The 20,862-nt window shown below is 48.0% G+C and overlaps 2 protein-coding genes across 3 annotated transcripts in view; one reads left to right on the top strand and one right to left on the bottom strand.

Annotated features, from left to right (window-relative positions):
- Positions 1–20,862, top strand: part of LOC132458747 (serum amyloid P-component-like) — a 197,667-nt gene that overhangs the window by 97,894 nt on the left and 78,911 nt on the right. The gene's annotated exons all lie outside the window — the stretch shown is intronic.
- The window catches only part of LOC132458753 (uncharacterized), a 54,101-nt gene that overhangs the window by 13,506 nt on the left and 19,733 nt on the right, over positions 1–20,862 (bottom strand). Inside the window, exons 2-5 of one of the 2 annotated variants that reach the window (XM_060053044.1) lie at positions 16,615–16,710; positions 15,824–15,892; positions 8,947–9,000; positions 6,197–6,349 (exon numbers count right to left, since the gene is read on the bottom strand). In XM_060053044.1, coding sequence (XP_059909027.1) covers positions 6,197–6,349; positions 8,947–9,000; positions 15,824–15,892; positions 16,615–16,692 — 354 coding nt within the window. In that variant the 5' untranslated portion in view covers positions 16,693–16,710. Of the gene's footprint in view, positions 1–6,196; positions 6,350–8,946; positions 9,205–15,823; positions 15,893–16,614; positions 16,711–20,862 lie in introns of those variants that run through there. The other variant, XM_060053045.1, reaches the window with a different exon arrangement.

Below are 20,862 nucleotides of genomic sequence, written 5' to 3'. Positions count from 1 at the left end.
CTAGGGGAACTCTCATTAATGTTAGAAAACCTCATAAAGTGCCATTGAACCTTAAATATGATGGAGGAAGAGAGGGAGGAGAGTTTTTTGTTCATTTAATACGTTCAAATGAATGTTACCAGATTGTACAAGACAAAAATGCCATGCAAATACTGCGACAAAGCTGCAAAACAAAGCTGCGAGCCAGGTTTTAAGTGTGCCCCCAAAGGAGAAAGTCACTGGTACAACTGGAACCAGTAGAAAATACTATTCTTTAGCCCTGAATTGCATTATTTTCTGGGCATAATCAAGTTTGAATAATGTGAATTCTAAATGTGTTGAAATCCCAAGCAAAAGCTCAAATGTATATGCCTCTGTCATGACAATGACATGGTACCCATCGTCAGAGAAATACCATTAAGTTGTTAAAGTATGTCTGGTGGAACGGATGTGTTTTGTAAGTAATAATGTAATTCTATTATTTTTCATTTAAATAAAAAAACAAAGACATTTTATAATTGAACAGAGCCCACAAAGTATACACACACACGCGCACACACACACACACACACACACACACACACACACACACACACAGTGGCGGTTCTACGTCCAGTTACGCCCCGGGCAAGACTTCCTACAAGCGGAGGGGGGGGGGGGGGGGGTGGAAGGAGCAATTGTTGACGGGGGGGGGGGGGGGGGGGGGTGTTGTATCGTGAACCTACGGACTTCAGTGGGGTTTTCATTCCGTCTGTGCACGGCACCTTCTCAACGAGCAGGTGTGCGCCTGCAGCCAGAGGGGGCGCCAATACCTATTCCCCACACAATGTTATGTCGTACTTCATTGATAACCGCTACGCAGCGCTTTTTTTTTTTTGTACTGCTCGTGGCGCCCCCATGTGATTTGGCGCCCCCCACAAATATGCCGCCCCGGGCGGCTGCCCGGTTCGCCCGCCCGGTTCGCCCGCCCGGTTCGCCCGTGCCTAAAACCGTCACTGCACACACACACACACACACACACACACACACACACACACACACACACACACACACACACACACACACACACACACACACACACACACACACACACACACACACACACAAGAGCCTCCAAAGACACAGCCTGTCTGGCCTCAGCTCAGCTCCCATTTCACGTCCGGTTTACTATTGATTTTGTCCTTGCTTCTAGTCTGCATCTGCCCTGTCGTGCCTCCAGCACACACACCCATGACCATCACTTCAACCTTCTCTAGAATCCTCTATCGACAGCACCCTAACACTAGATTCAAAGGATCCATGTGTGTGCGTTACAGCATGTTGAAGTATTCCAGAGTGGATCATAGTGAAGACATTACTAACATGTACATATAAGTGAGTTGGCGCACGCATTCATCTGCTGTAATAAAAAATGTGCACCGATATTAGGTGAAATGTAATAGGTTGCGCGCGCGCGCGCACACGCACACACACACACACACACACACACACACACACACACACACACACACACACACACACACACAAAGTAGACTGAAGCCAGAATAAGCCATTGGGCTTGGGATCTCATTTCCACCCTGCGACCCATTTTGACGAGCAGACCGACTTGTGTTTAATAATTAACACATCTACACTCGGATACAAGACCCAGGCCAAAATGGAGAGGTGTGTTTCAAGTGCACCAACACAGAAGTAGATTCTGTCTCCTGTGAATAGGGCATCACGTCCTCGGGAATTTAGCTTCCCATAACTCTCCCTTTTCCTGGAAGTCGTTTTATACAGTCGTACTTCATACTACTTCAGACGTGTCAATTGTTACTCTGGAGGCCCTTCTCCTCATTCTCGCAGCCAGTCGCCCTCATGCTTTGTATTCTTCTAATAGCTCTAGTGCGTTCTGAGTACCAGTCACAGACCCTTCACCCTCTGCCACAGTTCCTAATTGAGCCACTAAAAACACAAACACACACACAAACACACACACGTCTTTCTTTCAGTCAACTGATGCTGTCATCTCCCCCTTCCATTGCTGCAGCTTCCCTGCCTCCGTCACAGCCCCTCACCCGCCCCTCCATTCATCTCTGGCCGTTACCATCCAGATTTGTTTATGCGTCTAGCCCTCCCAGTGGACGGCGGTCAGACGGCGCTCCATTAGACTGCCAGAGAGACACACATCACCGGCCTGCCACTCGGCACTAATCTGGAACAGAGGGGGAGGAGGGAGCCCCGGGGAGGAGTCCGGGGAGGCTGGCCGAGCCATCCCTGCGTCTCTCATCATCTCATCTCATTTTCTTCCGCTTATCCGGGGTCGGGTCGCGGGGGGAGCAGCTCAAGCAGGGGGCCCCAGACTTCCCTTTCCCGGGCCACATTGACCAACTCTGACGGGGGGATCCCGAGGCGTTCCCAGGCCAGTGTTGAGATATAATCTCTCCACCTAGTCCTGGGTCTTCCCCGAGGTCTCCTCCCCACTGGACGTGCCTGAAACACCTCCCAAGGAAGGCGCCCAGTGGGCATCCTTACCAGATGCCCGAACCACCTCAGCTGACTCCTTTCTAAGTAAAGGAGCAGCGGCTCTAATCCGAGTTCCTCACGGATGGCTGAGCTTCTCACCCTATCCCTAAGGGAGACGCCAACCACCCTTCTGAGAAAACTCATCTCGGCCGCTTGTACCCGCGATCTCGTCCTTTCGGTCATCACCCAGCCCTCATGACCATAGGTGAGGATAGGAACGAAGATCGACCGGTAGATCGAGAGCTTTGCCTTGCGGCTCAGCTCTCTTTTCGTCACAACGGTGCGGTAAAGCGAACGCAATACCGCCCCCGCTGCTCAGATTCTCCGGCCAATCTCACGTTCCATAGTACCCTCACTCGCGAAACAGACCCCGAGGTACTTGAACTCCTTCACTTGGGCTAAGGACTCATTTCCTACCCGGAGTAAGCAATCCATCGGTTTCCTGCTAAGAGTCATGGCCTCAGATTTAGCGGTGCTGATCCTCATCCCAGCCGCTTCACACTCGGCCGCCAGCCGATCCAGTGAGTGCTGAAGGTCACAGGCCGATGATCCCATGAGGACCACATCATCTGCAAAAAGCAGTGACGAGATCCTCAGACCACCGAACTGCAACCCCTCCCCACCACGACTACGCCTCGATATCCTGTCCATGTATATCACAAACAGGATTGGTGACAAGGCGCAGCCCTGGCGGAGCCCAGCACCCACCGAGAACGAAACTGACTGGCTGCCGAGGACGCGAACACAGCTCTCGCTTTGGGAGTACAGGGATTGGATGGCCCTGAGGATAGGCCCCCTTATCCCATACTCCCGCAGCACCTCCCACAGTTTCTCCCGGGGGACCCGGTCATACGCCTTCTCCAGATCCACAAAACACATGTAGACCGGATGGGCATACTCCCAGGCCCCCTCCAGAATCCTTGCGAGAGTGAAGAGCTGGACCGCATTGTTCCTCTTCAATCTGAGGTTCGACGATCGGCCGAACCCTCCTTTCCAGCACCTTGGAGTAGACTTTACCAGGGAGGCTGAGAAGTGTGATACCCCGGTAATTGGCACACACTCTCTGGTCCCCCTTTTTGAACAGGGGAACCACCACCCCGGTTTGCCACTCCTTTGGCACTGTACCCGACTCCCACGCGATGTTGAATAGGCGTGTCAACCATGACAGCCCCTCAACACCCAGAGCCTTTAGCATTTCTGGCTGGATCTCATCAATCCCTGGGGCTTTGCCACTGCGGAGATGTTTGACTACCTCAGTGACCTCCACCAGGGAAATTGACGACGAAACACCATCAACCTCGAGCTCTGCCTCCAACATAGAGGGCGTGTTATTCGGATTCAGGAGTTCCTCAAAGTGTTCCTTCCAACGTCCGACGACCTCCTCAGTTGAGGTCAACAGAGTCCCATCCTTACTGTACACAGCTTGGACGGTTCCCCGTTTCCCCCTCCTGAGGTGCCGGATAGTCTTCCAGAAACACTTTGGTGCCGACCGAAAGTCCTTCTCCATGGCCTCTCCGAACTTCTCCCACACCCGCTGCTTAGCCTCCGACACGGCAGCAGCTGCAGCCCTTCGGGCCTGTCGGTACCCTGCAACCGAGTCAGGAGTCCTCCAGGATATCATATCCCGGAAGGCCTCCTTCTTCAATCGGACGGCTTCCCTGACCACCGGTGTCCACCACGGTGTCCGAGGGTTACCGCCCCTTGAGGAGCCTAAGACCCTGAGGCCACAGCTAGCCACCGCAGCTTCAGCAATGGAGGCTTTGAACACCGCCCACTCCGGCTCAATGCCCCCAACCTCCACAGGAATGCTAGAAAAACTCCGCCGGAGGTGTGAGTTGAAGATACCTAGGACGGGGGCCTCCTCCAGACGTTCCCAGTTCACCCGCACTACGCGTTTGGGCTTACCAGGTCTATCCGGAAATTTCCCCCATTCCCTGATCCAACTCACAACCAGATGGTGGTCGGTTGACAGTTCCGCCCCTCTCTTTACCCGAGTGTCCAAAACATGCGGCCTCAGATCAGATGACACGATCACAAAATCGATCATTGATCTTGGGCCTAGGGTACTCTGGTACCAGGTACACTTATGAGCACCCTTATGTTCGAACATGGTGTTTGTTATGGATAATCCATGACTAGCACAGAAGTCCAATAACAAACGACCGCTCGGGTTTAGATCAGGGAGGCCGTTCCTCCCCACCACGCCTCTCCAGGTGTCTCCATCGTTGCCCACGTGGGCGTTGAAGTCACCCAGCAGAACTACGGAGTCCCCTACTGGAGCCCCATACAGGACTCCATTCAGGGTCTCCAAGAAGGCCGAGTACTCTGAGCTGCTGTTTGGTGCATACGCACAAACAACAGTCAGAGTTTTCCCCCCTACAACCCTTAGGCGCAGGGAGGCGACCCTCTCGTCTACCGGGGTAAACTCCAACACCGCGGCGCTCAGCCGGGGATTTATGAGTATCCCCACACCCGCCCGGCGCCTCACGCCCTTGGCAACTCCGGAGAAGAATAGAGTCCAACCCTTATCCAGGAGTACGGTACCAGAGCTGAGACTGTGCGTGGAGGTAAGCCCCACCAGATCTAACTGATAGCGCTCCACCTCCCTCACAAGCTCCGGTTCCTTTCCCCACAGCGAGGTGACGTTCCACGTCCCCAGAGCCAGCTTCTGCCGCCCGGGTCTGGTCCGTCGAGACCCCTGACCTTCGCTGCCACCCATGTGGCTGCGCACCCGACCCCAACGGGTCTTCCCACAGGTGGTGGGCCCATGAGATGAAGAGAGGGGGGGTGCCACGTAGTTTGTTCGGGCTTTGCCCGACCGGGCTCCGTGGCAAACCCGGCCACCAGGCGCTCGCCATCGAGCCCTCCGTCTGGGCCTAGCTCCAGACGGGGGCCCCGGGCTTCCTCCGGGCCGGGTCACATCTCCTCTATTTCCGTTATTCATTGAGGATTTTTGAACCATTCTTAGTCTGGCCCCTCGCCTGAGACCACTCTGCCATGAGAGACCCTACCAGGAGCACAAGGCTCCAGACAACACAGCCCTCAGGTTCACAGGGACACGCAAACCTCTCCACCACGATAAGGTGACGGTTCCAGGAGAGGCGTCTCTGCCGTCTGATTTCCAAGCCTATGAATTTTAGACTAACATGAATCACTGCTCCGTGGAGGAAATGCTCCTTGACAGAAAGAATGAGAAACATCGCTAGTTTTGTTGATGTGTGTGTATGTGCCGGTGTGTGAGGGGAGCGCGTGCACATGGGTACGTGCGAGTCAGAGGGAGGAGGAGAGGGGCAGAGGCATGGGAAAGAAAAAGAGTCAGATGCAGGGTGAGTCATGTCTGTGTTTGGGACAACACCATCCGTCTGCTCCGGCCGTTTGCAGAGCATTCAGTGAGGGCTCTCTTTAGTGTGCAGGCGTCACCTCTGTGAATCAAAGACCACCGGACAACCCAAAAACCAGCCAAGATAATGCACTAATCGTTGCATAAAGACGTTTCATAAAAAAAAGCAAAAACAAATCAAGCGAAGACTAAATAAATCAGAATAAATGTATGGAATTGAATAAATAAATAATGTTTCAGGCATTTGTTTCAGGCATTTGCTCTAGGATACCTACTGGTACACCTTGGACACTGTTAGGAAAGACAAGCGCCTCTTGGCTGGGAGTGAACCACACCAGATCCTGTCCCGTCCATGTGACTCGTACATACCTTCTTAGCTCTGGTCAGGTACGACCTCGCTGCCTCCTTCAAGGCATCGTACTCCTCTTGTTCTGCCTCTGTTGCCTCTCTGGCCTCTCCAGCCAAGTGCTCTCCCGCTCGCTGCATCTGAAGGTAGCACACCCAGCCAGACAAATACCAGACATAGAGAGAGACCAGAAAACAAACTGAAAGGGATGGCGGGACAGAGAGAGAGAGAACATCTTTCTTGCACTTAGTGAGTTGTGGCAGGGAAAAAAGAATTGTAATCTTTCAGGGAGAACCTTGGCATTAAATTATTATGTGCATCCGTCCATGTCCAAACACTTGGAAGGCACATGCATGCACACACACACACGTAAATGTGTCTGCTAGTCATCAGTCATGACCCACATCCCCAATATACATATGCAGATGGGGAAGAATGTTTTGATGCATATTAAGGCTACACGGGGAACATTGCTACTGAATAGAAGCGAGACTCTACAAGACATTTAGATAACATTAATTTCCCATCAAGCTCAGGTTCTCAAGTCACTGAAAACAACTAGGATTTACAAAATAGATTTACTCTCAAGTATGCCAACAGGATTAATAAATTCCCAATGGATTCCTTGTGAAACTGTACTATTTATTTTTAATTGGATTGCAGTCAGTTTTAGATAATGCATAATGGATTTTATTTTTGAGTCATTTATTTTATAGATTAAGCCCGTTGAGAAAATGTGAAGGAGGTCAATGCCTCATCTCTTTAATTTATTCTCATAAATTTACAGTTTGAATTGTATTACTACGTTCTATTCATTCCAACATCCATTTGAACGCACACAACATTTCTGCAAAACACAATCACTTGCACAGCAGGAGATCAGATGATTCACCCCTGAAGTACAACGTGTGTGTGTGTGTGTGTGTGTGTGTGTGTGTGTGTGTGTGTGTGTGTGTGTGTGTGTGTGTGTGTGTGTGTGTCATGTCTGTCTCTCATATAGGTCCAGAGATCACCCGACCGAGACGGACATTAACTTTATTCATTATTCATTGGTGCCAGAGGCGGTCGGTAACTACACCTCTGCCAAATCAACCATTTAGCTTACAAACTCATCAAGGCATACCATGCTGCTGAATCCAGCAGGAGTGGGAGAAAGAACATCCCCCAGCGGTGGCTTATCAGAGGAGCTGCAGCTCCGGGTGACCGTAGGAGTGTGTGAGCTCCACCATAATTGGAATGGAACCTATGCATCACTGTAGCCCACAGAGCACCGCCGGTTAGAACAAGGAGAGTGGAGATAGCATGCTGGGAATGTCAGCCCTGCCGTGGATGATCTTGAATGAATTATTGTAATGGTGTGCATCTCTGTCCGTTTACTTCAAATGTAGAGCTGTGATCCAGCATGTAGAAAAATGTGTCCGTGAGAGAGATAAATCCTCACTTCAGTCCCAATATAAAGTCGGCCTCCAAAGCAGTCGCTTTAAAGGTTCTCTTTAAAGATGGACCACATTTTGTGCATTGACTGTAAAGTGTTCAATAGTGACATTTTGAAGTTAATTAAAAAACTTGAAACAAAATATAGTCAAAAGTATGTTTGTGAATGTCTTATTGTGTCAATCAATGCCAAGAGATTAGAGCATTTTTTCTAAAAGAAGGCACAACCCATTTCCACGCTGTGAAGAGGATAATCAACGACTGCCATATCAAACTGAATACCTTTGAAACAACAGTTACAAGGAACTGGCTCTTCTTTGTGTTAGTTGGCGCTATATAAAAGGATGTTCTAACTCCTGGGCACAATACGGTTTGGTGTTGTCTGCAAGAAGGGCTACTGAAAAAGCAGCTAGCATATTATTCTACTGCATTTGAAGGTTTGAGATAAAAAAGGTTTTCCATGTCTGGAATCCAAATCTGACATCATCTATGTGATTAATGTTGCACACCTGGAACCTGCCTGTGCCTTTGCACATGCGTGTGCAGGTGAGTAGTTATTTGGTTGGGCACAACTGCAGTGCGATTGCCTGGTGCCTTTGGATCAAGTTTTAAAGTTCAGACCCCAGATGACTGCTCTCAATCTGTCACCTAAGTGGTCTGTGTAGGAGGAACCCAAGGAGAAAGAGAGAGCATGCAAGAGAGGGAGGGAGAGACAGAGAGAAAGGTGGAAGTACACCTTGATTTTCTGTACTACTCAGAGGGGATTTGTTGAAGGCTGACAGCACAAGGCTCCCCACTAAAGCACACGACGTACTGCCATTTATACCACTAATGTAGATTCACGTTCCCCGCAGTACTCCCTGTGTAGGTGTGTGCATAGATGTCAGGCAGTTGGCGACACCCACACCAAAACCCGAGTGTGAAGGGAGACATTGAAGGAAAAGGCACACAAAAGAGGGGCTCTGCACAAGGTCTTGGTGCTTAAGTTGTTTAAAGCCTCTGCTCTGCTTCTCGGGGAATGAGAGCAGAGTTTGGTTGGGTCGAGCAGCAGAAACTGTATTATTATTGCGCTTGCTTATGAGGGCACATCAAAGACCTCGCTCATAAAGCACCCAGACAGCGATTACAGGCTTTCTGGGTTGAAATCTGAATCCATAGACGTCGTTTCTAGGCGGGAGAACCGAGAAGCACCCAAAGTAAAATGCGGGGCTACGGGCTGTACAGGCTGCCTGGGAGAGGAGGCTCCTTCAGACGCTTCCTGTTCGCAGAGCACTGACGGCCGTAACTCAAACAGGCTGTCAATCATTCTGTAAAACGAAAGAGCCAATGGATTACTCACCTGGACCACCTCGTCATCCTCTTCTAGAAGCCCCTCCAACACATCCACCACCATCTGCCATGGAGAGAGAGGAAAATATGGACAAGAGAAATGGAGAGAGACAAACAGTGGAATTAAAATAATTCTTACAAGAGCAATGCTTTTAGCCAAAAGTTCACTGCAATGGTTTAACTTTATGGCCAAAAATACCTTTGTCACTCACACACACACACACCAGTGTTTCCCACAGACCAGGTAGCAATGTGTGGCGCTTCCGGAATTTCAGGTGGGGGGGTGAAACGAGGAGGCCTGACGGGGGAGGGAGGTTGGCGTTTGCCCATTTAACAATATAAAAATAATAGTGTAAATTATAGCAGAGTGAGACGAGGAGGTCTGAGACGGGGGGGGGGGGGGGGGGGATTTCGCGATTTGTAATTTAACAATGTAAAAAAAATTATTATAATAATATATAATAATAGTCCTTCAAAATATAAGACCAACGATCGCTTCGATTGCAGCAATCGCTTCCCTGTCGTCATTGTGTTAAACCAGCCATTAGCACGCAAGGGGGAAAAGGTGGCTCCAGTAAAAGGGGATCGGAAACAGAAAGAAATGTATTGCTCCTCTCCAGCCCCTGCTGCAGAGTGAATTCAAATCGCCGGCAGAACGGGCTTGGGGTACCTAACACCGTAAACTATCTAAACCAGGGGTCTTCAACGTTTTACAGGCCCCCTAAACTGATGGAGAGATGGAGCGGGGACCCCAGACTTATATATTGTATAAAATTATGTTTTATATTAAACTGGTCCTATAGTGCCATGTATAAATGTACCTTGTTGCATTCAATACTAAGGTATGCAAATAATACACAGGTTCATATATTCATGTTTTTATTGTGCAAGGTACAGTGAGTAGGGTGGCCATGCCACTGGCATTCATAAACATAACATAATAAACTGATACCTGCCAAGATCAACAATTTCTTTCAATTGCATGTTATCATGCATAAAAGCTATTCAAATGGACATTTTTAAAACATAAATGTGGAAACGAAAATTAATCACTGCGCAATTAGTCCGGGAACTTATCAACCCCAGCTTGTCCGGTTGCTAAGCGACGTCAACTTTCAACTTTGGCAGACTATTTCTCTGCTGATCGCTTATTTTCCCGATAATGACCGGCGTTCTGTACATTATCCCTTACATAACAGCACTCTCTCTCTCTCTCAACAGTCTTGGCTGCGCACTTTCATCCAAATGCGTATTGTTTTCGGCGGAGGAGGGGGTAGATATAAAGACCGGACGAGAAACTGACGTCGCTGTGTTGTCCTTCTTAATTGGAGCAGCAGGCAGAGAAAAGCCCTCTGCTGGGCTTTAATTAAAATCAAATAAATAAAAATGTCGCAGCCAGTGCAGATGTGTCAGGTGTGCGCCTTCCTTTTTTCTTATATTCAATACTATTGTCTAGCACCTGTGGATTACCTTTGGATGTGCGCAAGAGACATACGAGCGTACACTTACCACTTTTGTAAATGCCATATATATAGAACATTCGCATGATAGGAATAGATCTATTCCGATTAGAAATCGGATCAAAAGTGTCCATCTAAATGCGGCTAGTGTGTTGGATTCATGTTAATGTGTATTTAAAGACATTTCAATTTGTGGAAAAAATTGCTAATCAACCAAAACTTTCACAACCTCTGTGGACCTCCTAGGGGTCGCGTACACCCTGTTGAAGACCTCTGATCTAAACTATAACCTAATTTCACATTAATCAAATCGTTTGCTGCGTTACCAACGTTGTCTATGCTGACTTAGAATGCGGGATGTACAATATCAATAAGGTTGAGTTCATAAGGCTAACATTATCTTTTCTGAGTCAACAATAATTTTGGGCAGGTGTGTTTGAGCACAGTATGTCATACTAAATATTGGTAAACTCCAGATGTCGCCGACCGTCTTCACTGTGCCAAATATCCCGCTGCTTCGGGTTTTCCTTTGTAGGCGCATTGAGAGGAGGAGCGGGTGAATCCGCTGTTAGTACGTGTGCATTTATCAGTGATACGCGGGTTGATCCAATAAGTGGTAGTTTACCCGCGCACCATCGGCATGTATGCGCGCTTGTCTCTTTGTGCGTGTGCGAACGAGAATGACAGGGAGAAAGAATGCTATGCAGAGTTGAATGAACGGAACGATATTTATATTTAAAAATCGCAAAAAAAAAGAAAAGAAAAAAGCTGAATCAATTTGTGGCGCTTGGTGTTGTTTCTGTGGCGCTGCGCCACACATTGGTCTATGTATGGGAAACACTGCACACACACACACACACACACACACACACACACACACACACACACACCCCTTGATAAATCCGGGCGATCAGTGGGTCTGCTGAATCGGTGTAGCATGGATCGTCATGAGTTGCAAGAAGACAAGAGATTCCGTTTGTCAATACCGGCACACGAGACCCAGGTGCTGCTCAACAGATCGATGGCACTCACTGTGACCCCATAGCCTACCAGCACCACTCACTGTGACCACAGGCCCCAAAGCCTACCAGCACCACTCACTGTGATCACAGGCCCAAGAGCCTACCAGCACCACTCACTGTGACCACAGGCCCAAGAGCCTACCAGCACCACTCACTGTGACCACAGGCCCCATAGCCTACCAGCACCGATCACTGTGACCACAGGCCCAAGAGCCTACCAGCACCACTCACTGTGACCACAGGCCCCATAGCCTACCAGCACCACTCACTGTGACCACAGGCCCAAGAGCCTACCAGCACCACTCACTGTGACCACAGGCCCCATAGCCTACCAGCACCACTCACTGTGACCACAGGCCCAAGAGCCTACCAGCACCACTCACTGTGACCACAGGCCCCATAGCCTACCAGCACCACTCACCGTGACCACAGGCCCAAGAGCCTACCAGCACCACTCACCACTCATTTGCATTTACAGATCAAATGTGTTACCGTCCAAGATATACAGACTGCAGTGATACACCTCAGTACAAGTATAGACATGTGTACAACTAAGCACACAGAGAGGTGAGAACAAATAGCAGGAAAAGACAACGCCTTTTAACGACCATGCATAACCACACATTTTTCAGATTTATCCCCTTATTTTTTGCTAGAGCAAATCCCTCAGCAGTAATTCTTTCCGCTTTTCCATTTCTGTGCTTTGTCACTGAAGAGGTTCTCTATCCCACTGGAGCTGAAAAGAAGGTGACCTTTGCCACAGCCTATCACTGAGAGGGCTATGTGCATAGCTTTCTACAAAGAACAGACCTTGGCTGCTCAGCGGCCATGTGCTTCCTTTGCTTGTGCCTCTCCCCTTGAGGGCTCCCTGATTGTGTGTGTTTGTGTGTAGGAGTGCGTGAGGCCCCAGGTGATGATATATTGATTTTTGTCAACCTGGGGTTGAAAGCGACTGTTAGCCAATCACCCCTGGAGAAGGGCATAAGTGCACAGAAGACAGACAGACAGAGAGACACACGTTACTTGTTGAGATGGTTGCATAAGCTAGAGCGTCCTAATTTATTTTTCTGTGTTTTTGTTCCCCCTTTTTGTGTGACAATGAAGGGAGGTCTGTTGCCAAGGGAGATTGAGGTTCAGTTTAATTGAGAGCATCTTTTTTAAGTGTATGTGTGCCTGCACACACACACGTTTGTGTGCTAGTGAGGGAGATGATTGATAGTTGAGCCAATTATGAGCTGGAGATCCATTGTGGTTTATTAATTAAATGACTGATTGAAATAAACAAACCGAAGCAACTGATCCCAACTGCCATTAATAGATTCATTGCCCAAGAACCTCTAACACACACACACACACACACACACACACACACACACACACACACACACACACACACACACACACACACACACACACACACACACACACACACACACACACACACACACACACACACACACACGAGAGACTCAAAGACAACAAAGGCTCCCTCAAGCCACATACAGGCGTGTGCACATATACACAGAAAAATTACTTAAAGAGGGGCATAAGAAGATAAGAGATCTGGGTGTTAAACAGCTGACAGGGACAGGCAGCGAAGGAGGAACCAAAATAGAACCAGCGATACCTGGGAGACGTGATGAGAGACGCCTGATAAGCATGTTTCCAGCCTAGCTAAAGTGGTCAACCCACAGGCAAGTAGCTGAAGATTCACCGATATGCAGACCGCCTCAAACCCTTATCCACAACAACATTAATAATCCCTGTAACTATAAAAGGAAGGGAGGCGGGTAGAAAAGGGAAGAAGATGTAGGAATCGTGAGATGAGGATGATCCAGACAATACAAAACGCTATGCCACAAAACAGCACTGCAAGCCATATAATCCCCCCCCCCCCCAAACACACACAGCTTTATTTTAGGAAGGAGAAAAGGGAGAAAGATCCTCTGGGGATGAGCTCATTTATTATTGCCTGTGTGTGTGTGTGCGTGATTGTATATGACGCTTGTGTGTAATCTGCAGGCAATTTTGTTTAACACAATCATTTTACCAGAGTGCACAGCAGAGACAGGAGAAAGACAAATGACTTTACAAGCGAGGCCAGGCTGTATCTCCGACACACAGAGAGCCATACATCCACCGGCACGCACTCCGTCCCATCCGGAAATAAATCCTGGGGACGTCAGCGCTAACCTTATCCCCGGGCAGCGAGGAGCGCAGCCTGGCACGCTTCGTGTGAGCTAAATGTTGAAGCAATGGGAAAACTCCTCCAAATAGCAGAAAAAGCGAATAGGTATCCAACAGTGCTATGACAAACAGCCAAAAGACACCTCAGACGTTGTCAGGGGACTACAGCTCAAATCGGTGTGGCATCTGACGATTGGCTGGTGACAGGTGATGATGAAGATGATGATGAATTTGGAATGATGTAATGCATGCAGGTGTTAGGATGTGTTAGTATATGGATGCAGCACCAACATATTTTGGTGGAATCATAGAGGGCTATATGATCGACAGCAGTTCTTTACTGTGAGATCTCAAACAAAATATTCTGAATGCTGTTTAAAGAGAGACAGCCGAAGACAGAGAGAGACAGATGAACAGTGAGAGAGAGAGAGAGATAAAATAAAAAGGAAGAAGAAGATTGGGGAAAAGGGTGTTTCTAGATCCGGTTGAGATCGAGCAATAGCAAGAAAACAGCTTCTTTACTGCATTGCCTCCAGTCATAAAGTCAATTTCCATCAAAAACTTCTAGCCACTGGCTAGAAATAAACAATCACGCACATGCATGCATGCACAGACACGTTGTTCAGGACTGGAAGCAGCCGGCGCAGTGGGCTCAGGGCTTGATGACACAAACAGGAGGATGAAGACAAACGAGGTGTCGAAAACTGTGGACCAAAACGCTGTTTTGCTGATACCACCGACAGCCCGTCTTACACACACGGGCATACACTGCGAAGTTCTGATTAGGTGTGGGGGATGGGGAATGGTCATTGCCGTTTCTCCTGCTTTTAAAATCTCTTTTGATTCAGAATGTCTACATAATGATGATAACAAGTATATATACATATGTATATCATTAATTACACATACATTATGGTGTTTTCCCAACAAGTAAACATAGTATATGAGGTGTTTTTGACACATGTTTTTGAGCTGTTTGCTGGAAAAAGCTTTTAGGAAAAAAAAATCTTGCCTAGCACTATTCCCCCCTCTGTTTAAGTCCCTTCAGAATGCGCCGTTTCTGGTGTCTGTAGCTTTAATGCAAATGAGCTTCCGCCCATTGACCAATGTGCTCTCAGAGTGAACCACAGCGTGGAGGAAAAGTGATTGTTGCCGATGGCGGACTCCTGGAGCTCTATATCTATATAATATAATGATAATAATAATAATAATTGATATAATATTATATCTAATATCACGGCCAAAAGCTATGTGCGCCTCAGATGATATTATGAATCATAAAGACTGCGTCTGACGTCTCTGGTACATCCACAACAAGTAAAGACTCGTAGTGGGGGTTATCTCGGCCAGGGTTGAGAAGTATTGGGGAAAAGGAACTTTGGCCTTGACTCTCTGAAGTCCATAATGAACCGCGACATGGAGGAGAAAGGGATTGTACTCCAGACTGCCGCTCCGGGAGTACAATCCCTTTCTGCTCCATGTCTCCTATTCCGGACTCCGGCAGCTCCGGTGGAGAAAGGGAATGTACTCCCGGAGCTGAGCTGCCGGGCTGCCGCCCAGCTCCCTCTGCCTGGGCAGCTCTTCCACTTTATCGTAAGCTATGCTCTGATTGGACGGGGGTGGGGAAGTGGGAGGTAATATTCAAATGTGCCCCCTTCCTACATAGGAGGGGGCGCCGAAACTGACTAAATCGTTTGGTAACTGTAGGCGGGGAACTTTCAGAAATGCATATCTCACTCAAAAAGTCATGTACAGACTTTTTTCAAAGTTCGTATACGTGTAGGAGCACCAGAGACCCAAAACAACACCCTAAATCCCAGGAAAAGTCTTGTTTTCATAATATGTCCCCTTTAAGGAAGAATTTCCATTGTTTTTTTCCGTCAACTAAAACAACTTGAACACAGGAATGAGGTGAGGAATTGGAGGACGTATTCAGGGGTCAGGGGGAAATGTCAGCAATTTGTCAGCATAGCACATCCCAGCTTCCTTCCCTCTTTTCCCTCTCTTTTTCTCCTGAGTGCCCTCTCCCCTTGGCTTTCCTCCCATACACTGTGATCTCACACCTACCGGGGTCCTTTTCTGTAAAAATCGCTACTCTCTACACCATCACTACAGAGGGGCATACAAACAGCACACAAAAGGGCACTCACAACCGCAAAACGTACCCCTTCATCGGGGGTAAGATCACGGATGTGTGAGGTGAGGTACAAAACCTTACCTCAAATTCTTCGGTCTCAATTAGTAGTTTGGCAGTACTGATGCGGGAATCATAGGGAGGGATTGTGTTCTGGTTGGAAAACACACACACACACACACACACACACACACACACACACACACACACACACACACACACACACACACACACACACACACACACACACACACACACCCACCCACACACTTTGAGTTTTGCTGGAGGCACTAGACACAGTTCCTCCTTTGTCTGACAATAACACAATTCAATTTCCAGGTAAGGAGCATTTTTTGCACTGCTGTGGCTGTTAATCACAAGGCAAGTGCAGGCCGGCGGAGCAGAGATCTATCTGCTCTGTCTGATAAGGGTCGTTACAGTGGAGAAGTGCAACTTTTTCCCCAAATCACTATCCGTGTTGTTCAGGGCTTACGTCAGGTTTCATTTATGTGCTGCAGACTGACATTAGTGGCCAGTCTGCTAGTCATTCCCTACTGGTGCTCATTTACCCGCTGCTCTCCCAACCTTTCTCCTCAATCTTCCTCAGAGTTTCTTTACTACCCCTTCACCATGCACCCTCTTCTGCATCACCACAGGTTTAGTTTAGGCTCTTTCAGAGACATACGCTAACCATTAGGGCTTTGTACATGTTTGACTTATAAGGCTTTTAGCACCACTGTACACGTTTGACTTATAAGGCTTCCAGCGCCAGTTTACATGTTTGTGACAGGAGTTATGAGGCTTCCAGCACCACTGTACATGTTTGTGACATGAGTTATAAGGCTTCTAGCACCACTGCATTGGGAGCGTCTCACCTGGTAGTGTTCGTCCTCCAGGCCAGATGAAACTTCTGCTTGCTTGAAGGCAGGAAGCCACGCCCCCACACTCCTCATGAGATAGTCTTTTCCTTCCTAGAAACAAAATACACATTTAAACATTGGACAATATATGTTGCATTTCTAGGTTAAATGCATAGAACCCAATGACACAATTGATGTATTTTCTTTTCCCAAAAGAATTTGAGCAATTATTTGACAGCAGATTGTATACATTGGCCATTTTGCAGAATACAAACTTGCATTGCCTTATAAATGATGATATTGTCACCAGCTCACCCCCTATTGAACTGTAATGGAATTACACCCACTTCTCCATTCTTCGGTTTTCTAAGCTTCGAAGTCTTTTCAACGGCACAAAATGGCCAATTTACTCTCCACGAGATCAAGCTGGTGACAGCATGAATAATAGCTGTAGAATACTTATTCAGGCTACCGTTAAAATGAGGCAGAGGTTGAATATGAAAACCATGTCTTCACTCTTAGACAGAGAAATAACAGCAATACATCTTCAGTTCAGATGTTCAATATTATTTCCCTCATTAAATATCAGAATCAGAAAAGGTTTATTGCCAAATACATTTACACATATTAGGAATTTGTCTTGGTATTCGTATTCGTTGCGCACGATCTTAACAAACAATAAACAGTAAACAATATACAATAATGTAAGTATTGAATAATAAGTACTGAAAAAGATAAGAGTAAATAATAAATACAAATAAATAAATAGAGATACTCTATATACATATACATATGCACCGTAATAAGATAAGATAAGAATATATGTACAATTGTGCGTGATGATGAAAGTAGTGCAAAACTTGTTGTCATCATAGGCAGATGACTGTGGGTTTTGATGGGGAAGGGGGGGTAGTGTAACTGTAAGAAACTGTTTTTGTGGCGGGAGGTTTTGGTCTTGACAGACCTCAACCTCTTACCGGAGGGGAGTGTTTCAAAGAGTATATGTCCGGGGTGGGAGGGGTCCAACATGATCTTCCTTGCACGCCTCAGTGTCCTTGAGGCATGCAGGTCCTGGAGGGACGGCAGGTTGCAGCCGATCACCTTTTCAGCATAGCGGATGATACGCTGCAGTCTGCTCCTGTCTTTGACGGTAGCAGCAGCGTACCAGATGGCGATGGAGGAGGAGAGGATGGACTCTATTTTGGAGGTGTAGAAGTGCACCATCATGGCATTTTGGAATGTTGAACTTTTTCAGCTGCCGTGCCTTTTTGGTGATGCAGCTGACGTTCTGCTGCCACTTGAGGTCCTGGCTGATGACTGTGCCAAGGAAGCGGAAGGACTCTGTGGTGTTGACTGGGGAGTCAAACAAGGCGATGGGGCAGGGTGGGACTGCGTTCCTCCTGAAGTCCACAACCATCTCCACTGTCTTTAGAGCATTGAGCTCTAAGTTGTTTTGGCCACACCAAGTCACCAGGTGGTCAATCTCCCACCTGTAGGCAGACTCATCTCCGCCAGAGATGAGCCCGATGAGGGTGGTGACTTCTGCAAACTTCAGGAGCTTGACGGACTGGTGACTGGTGACTGGAGGTGCAGCTGTTGTACAGGGAGAAGAGCAGGGGAGAAAGAACGCAGCCCTAAGGGGATCCGGTGCTGATGGTCAGACTGTTGGAGACGTGCTTCCCCAGCTTCACATGCTGCTTCCTGTTGTGGTAGAAATTAGTGAGTATATTCTATAGTAAACCATGATTATTAATAGGCTTTATATTTTAAATAGTGGAAAGCACATGACGCCTGAGTCTGGGTTCAGAGCAGATGGTAGGTGCACAGAAATGTCCTGGGAACTGCGGGGTCAAGTCATGTTGACCTCCACCTTTCAGGCTTGGGTCATTTTGGCTAACAAGGCTAATCCCTGCGGACCTCATACCAGGGCGCGGTTGATAACACGCTGAGACGAGGATTGACTAGGCGGAAACCCCATTGGGTCAAGGAGAACCTCCATTGTATTAAAGAAATTCCTATACGTGTATAAGTGAGGCTGCAGCCCAATGTGGGGCCAGTGACTTTGCAAACCCACTCAGGCTGTTGTCGTTGTTGTTTTTCTGCACGATAAAGTCTTTTGTCAATTCTTGCTCCGGACCCCTCGATTTCTTTTGCACTCTCTCTCTTAAATTAGTCTAAGTGTTTTAAATCTCGATTAATCTCCGTTACTGTCAGACAGGAAGTCAGTGATCCACCGGCAGGTGGAGTCGGGCATGTGCAGCTGGGAGAGCTTGTCCTGTAGCAAATTGGGGATGATGGTGTTGAAGGCAGAGCTGTAATCCACAAACAGGATCCTGCCGTAGGTTCCTGCAGAGTCCAGGTGCTGGAGGATGAAGTGGAGGGCCATGTTTACAGCATCGTCCACAGACCTGTTGTCTCTGTAGGCGAACTGCATGGGGTCCAGGAGAGGGTCTGTGATGGATTTGAGGTGCGACAGGAAAAGGCGCTCCATATGAGTGTGGTATCGCACAAAGACCAAACAGACTATTCAAGATTCTCCATGTTATTTCCACGCGGTCAAAGAGACATGGCATTCATAGCCATAACAAATGAGCAAGTTAGGAATTAGAAATGCATTTTCATCATGGAGTCCATGAACAAGAAAAAGGCTGAATTAAAGTAGATTTTAACATTGCAGAATAGTAATGATTATTATTATTGATTCATCTTGATAATGGATTAATTATGTTTGGAGGAATCCTCATTGGGGGATATGATTACTGACCAGGTGGACGGTTTCATTCAAATAACTAGTTAAGCTATTCAGACCAAGAAAAAACACCTATATAATTCTAACAATATGTATCCTCAGGTAAAACACAGCTTTTTACTGGAGCCATGAAATTATTGATACATGAAAGGGGACATATTATGGAACCAACACTTTTCCTGGGATTTGGGGTGTTTTGGGTCTCTGGTGCTCCCACACGCATACAGACTTTGAAAAAAGTCTGTACATGATTATTTGCGTGAGATATGCATTTCTGAAAGTACCCCTACAGTTTCTCCCCCTACAGTTACCAAACGAGGGAGTCCGTTTCGGCGCCCCCTCCTACTTAGGAAAGGGGCACAGTTGAATATTACCTCCCACTTCACCACTCCCCTCCCATCAGAGCATAGTTAAGATTTTGTGGACCAGCGGACGAGCAGCTCCGGCGGGGGAAACTCGGCGGCAGCTCAGCTCAGAAAGGGAGTGCAATCCCTTTCTCTGCCGGACTGTTGCCAAGTTCCACCTGCCGGAGCTGAGGGACTCCCGCCGAAGCTTCAGCGGCAGTCCGGAGGAGGAGATATGGAGCAGAAAGGGATTATACTCCCGGAGCTGCACTGCCGGACTGCCGCCGAGCTACCCCCGCCAGACTTTTCAGCTCCCGGAGGAAACCCGCCGGAGCAGCAGGAAAACTTCGGCGGCAGTTCAGCTCCCGGTGTACACAGCCGGAGATGCCACCGAAACTTCGGCTGCAGTGAGGCAGCTCCGGCGCGGGGAGCTCGGCGGCAGTTCGGCAGCTCAGCTCCCAGAGTACAATCCCTTTCTCCTCAATGTCACGGTTCATGGACTTCAGAGAGTCAAGGCCGAAAGTTCCTTTCCCCCAATTCTTCTCAACCATGGCCGAGATATCCCCCACTACGAGTCTTTACTTGTTGTGAAAGTGCCAGGGACGTCAGACGCAGTAATTATGATTCATAATATCATCTGAGGCGCACATAGCTTTTGGCCGTTATATTAGATATAATATTATATAAATACCCATGTATAATATTATTATATATTATTGTAGCATTTGCGGCCTGTCACTGCGGGGGCTTACTAGCGGAATGAGGAGGACACAGAGTGGCTGACGTTTTACCGGAGAACCAGGCTTTATTATCCTTACCGTACAAACTAACTATGGGGTTGGAGGAGTGCCCAAAACAATATGGCGAAACCGAACACTGGCCAGCTGTCCCCGCCCCCTATCCAAACTGGCCTATCAGGCTGAATAAGGCAACTCCTTCCCCACACAAACTCCCCATCAATCCCCCCCAAAGTCCTGGTGGGTCGCTGCACGGCCCCTCCCCTCTAATTCCTCGTCCCTGAGGAAGAGCATAGTCTTGAAAGCGACACGGGAGTCGCCGTTCCCTCTGCGACCTCCCTACTCCACCATCCAAAAGAGGAGTTCCCGTTGTTGTAGCCGTGTTCCTCCGCACCACAGCTCCAAGTGGTGGTGTCATCTCCTCCCCTTGAGG

This window comes from Gadus macrocephalus, chromosome 6 (assembly GCF_031168955.1).
Source record: "Gadus macrocephalus chromosome 6, ASM3116895v1".
In the NCBI taxonomy this organism is placed as follows: domain Eukaryota; kingdom Metazoa; phylum Chordata; class Actinopteri; order Gadiformes; family Gadidae; genus Gadus; species Gadus macrocephalus.
The sequence above is the reverse complement of the archived record's forward strand: the minus strand, read 5'-3'. Positions and strand labels throughout refer to the sequence as shown.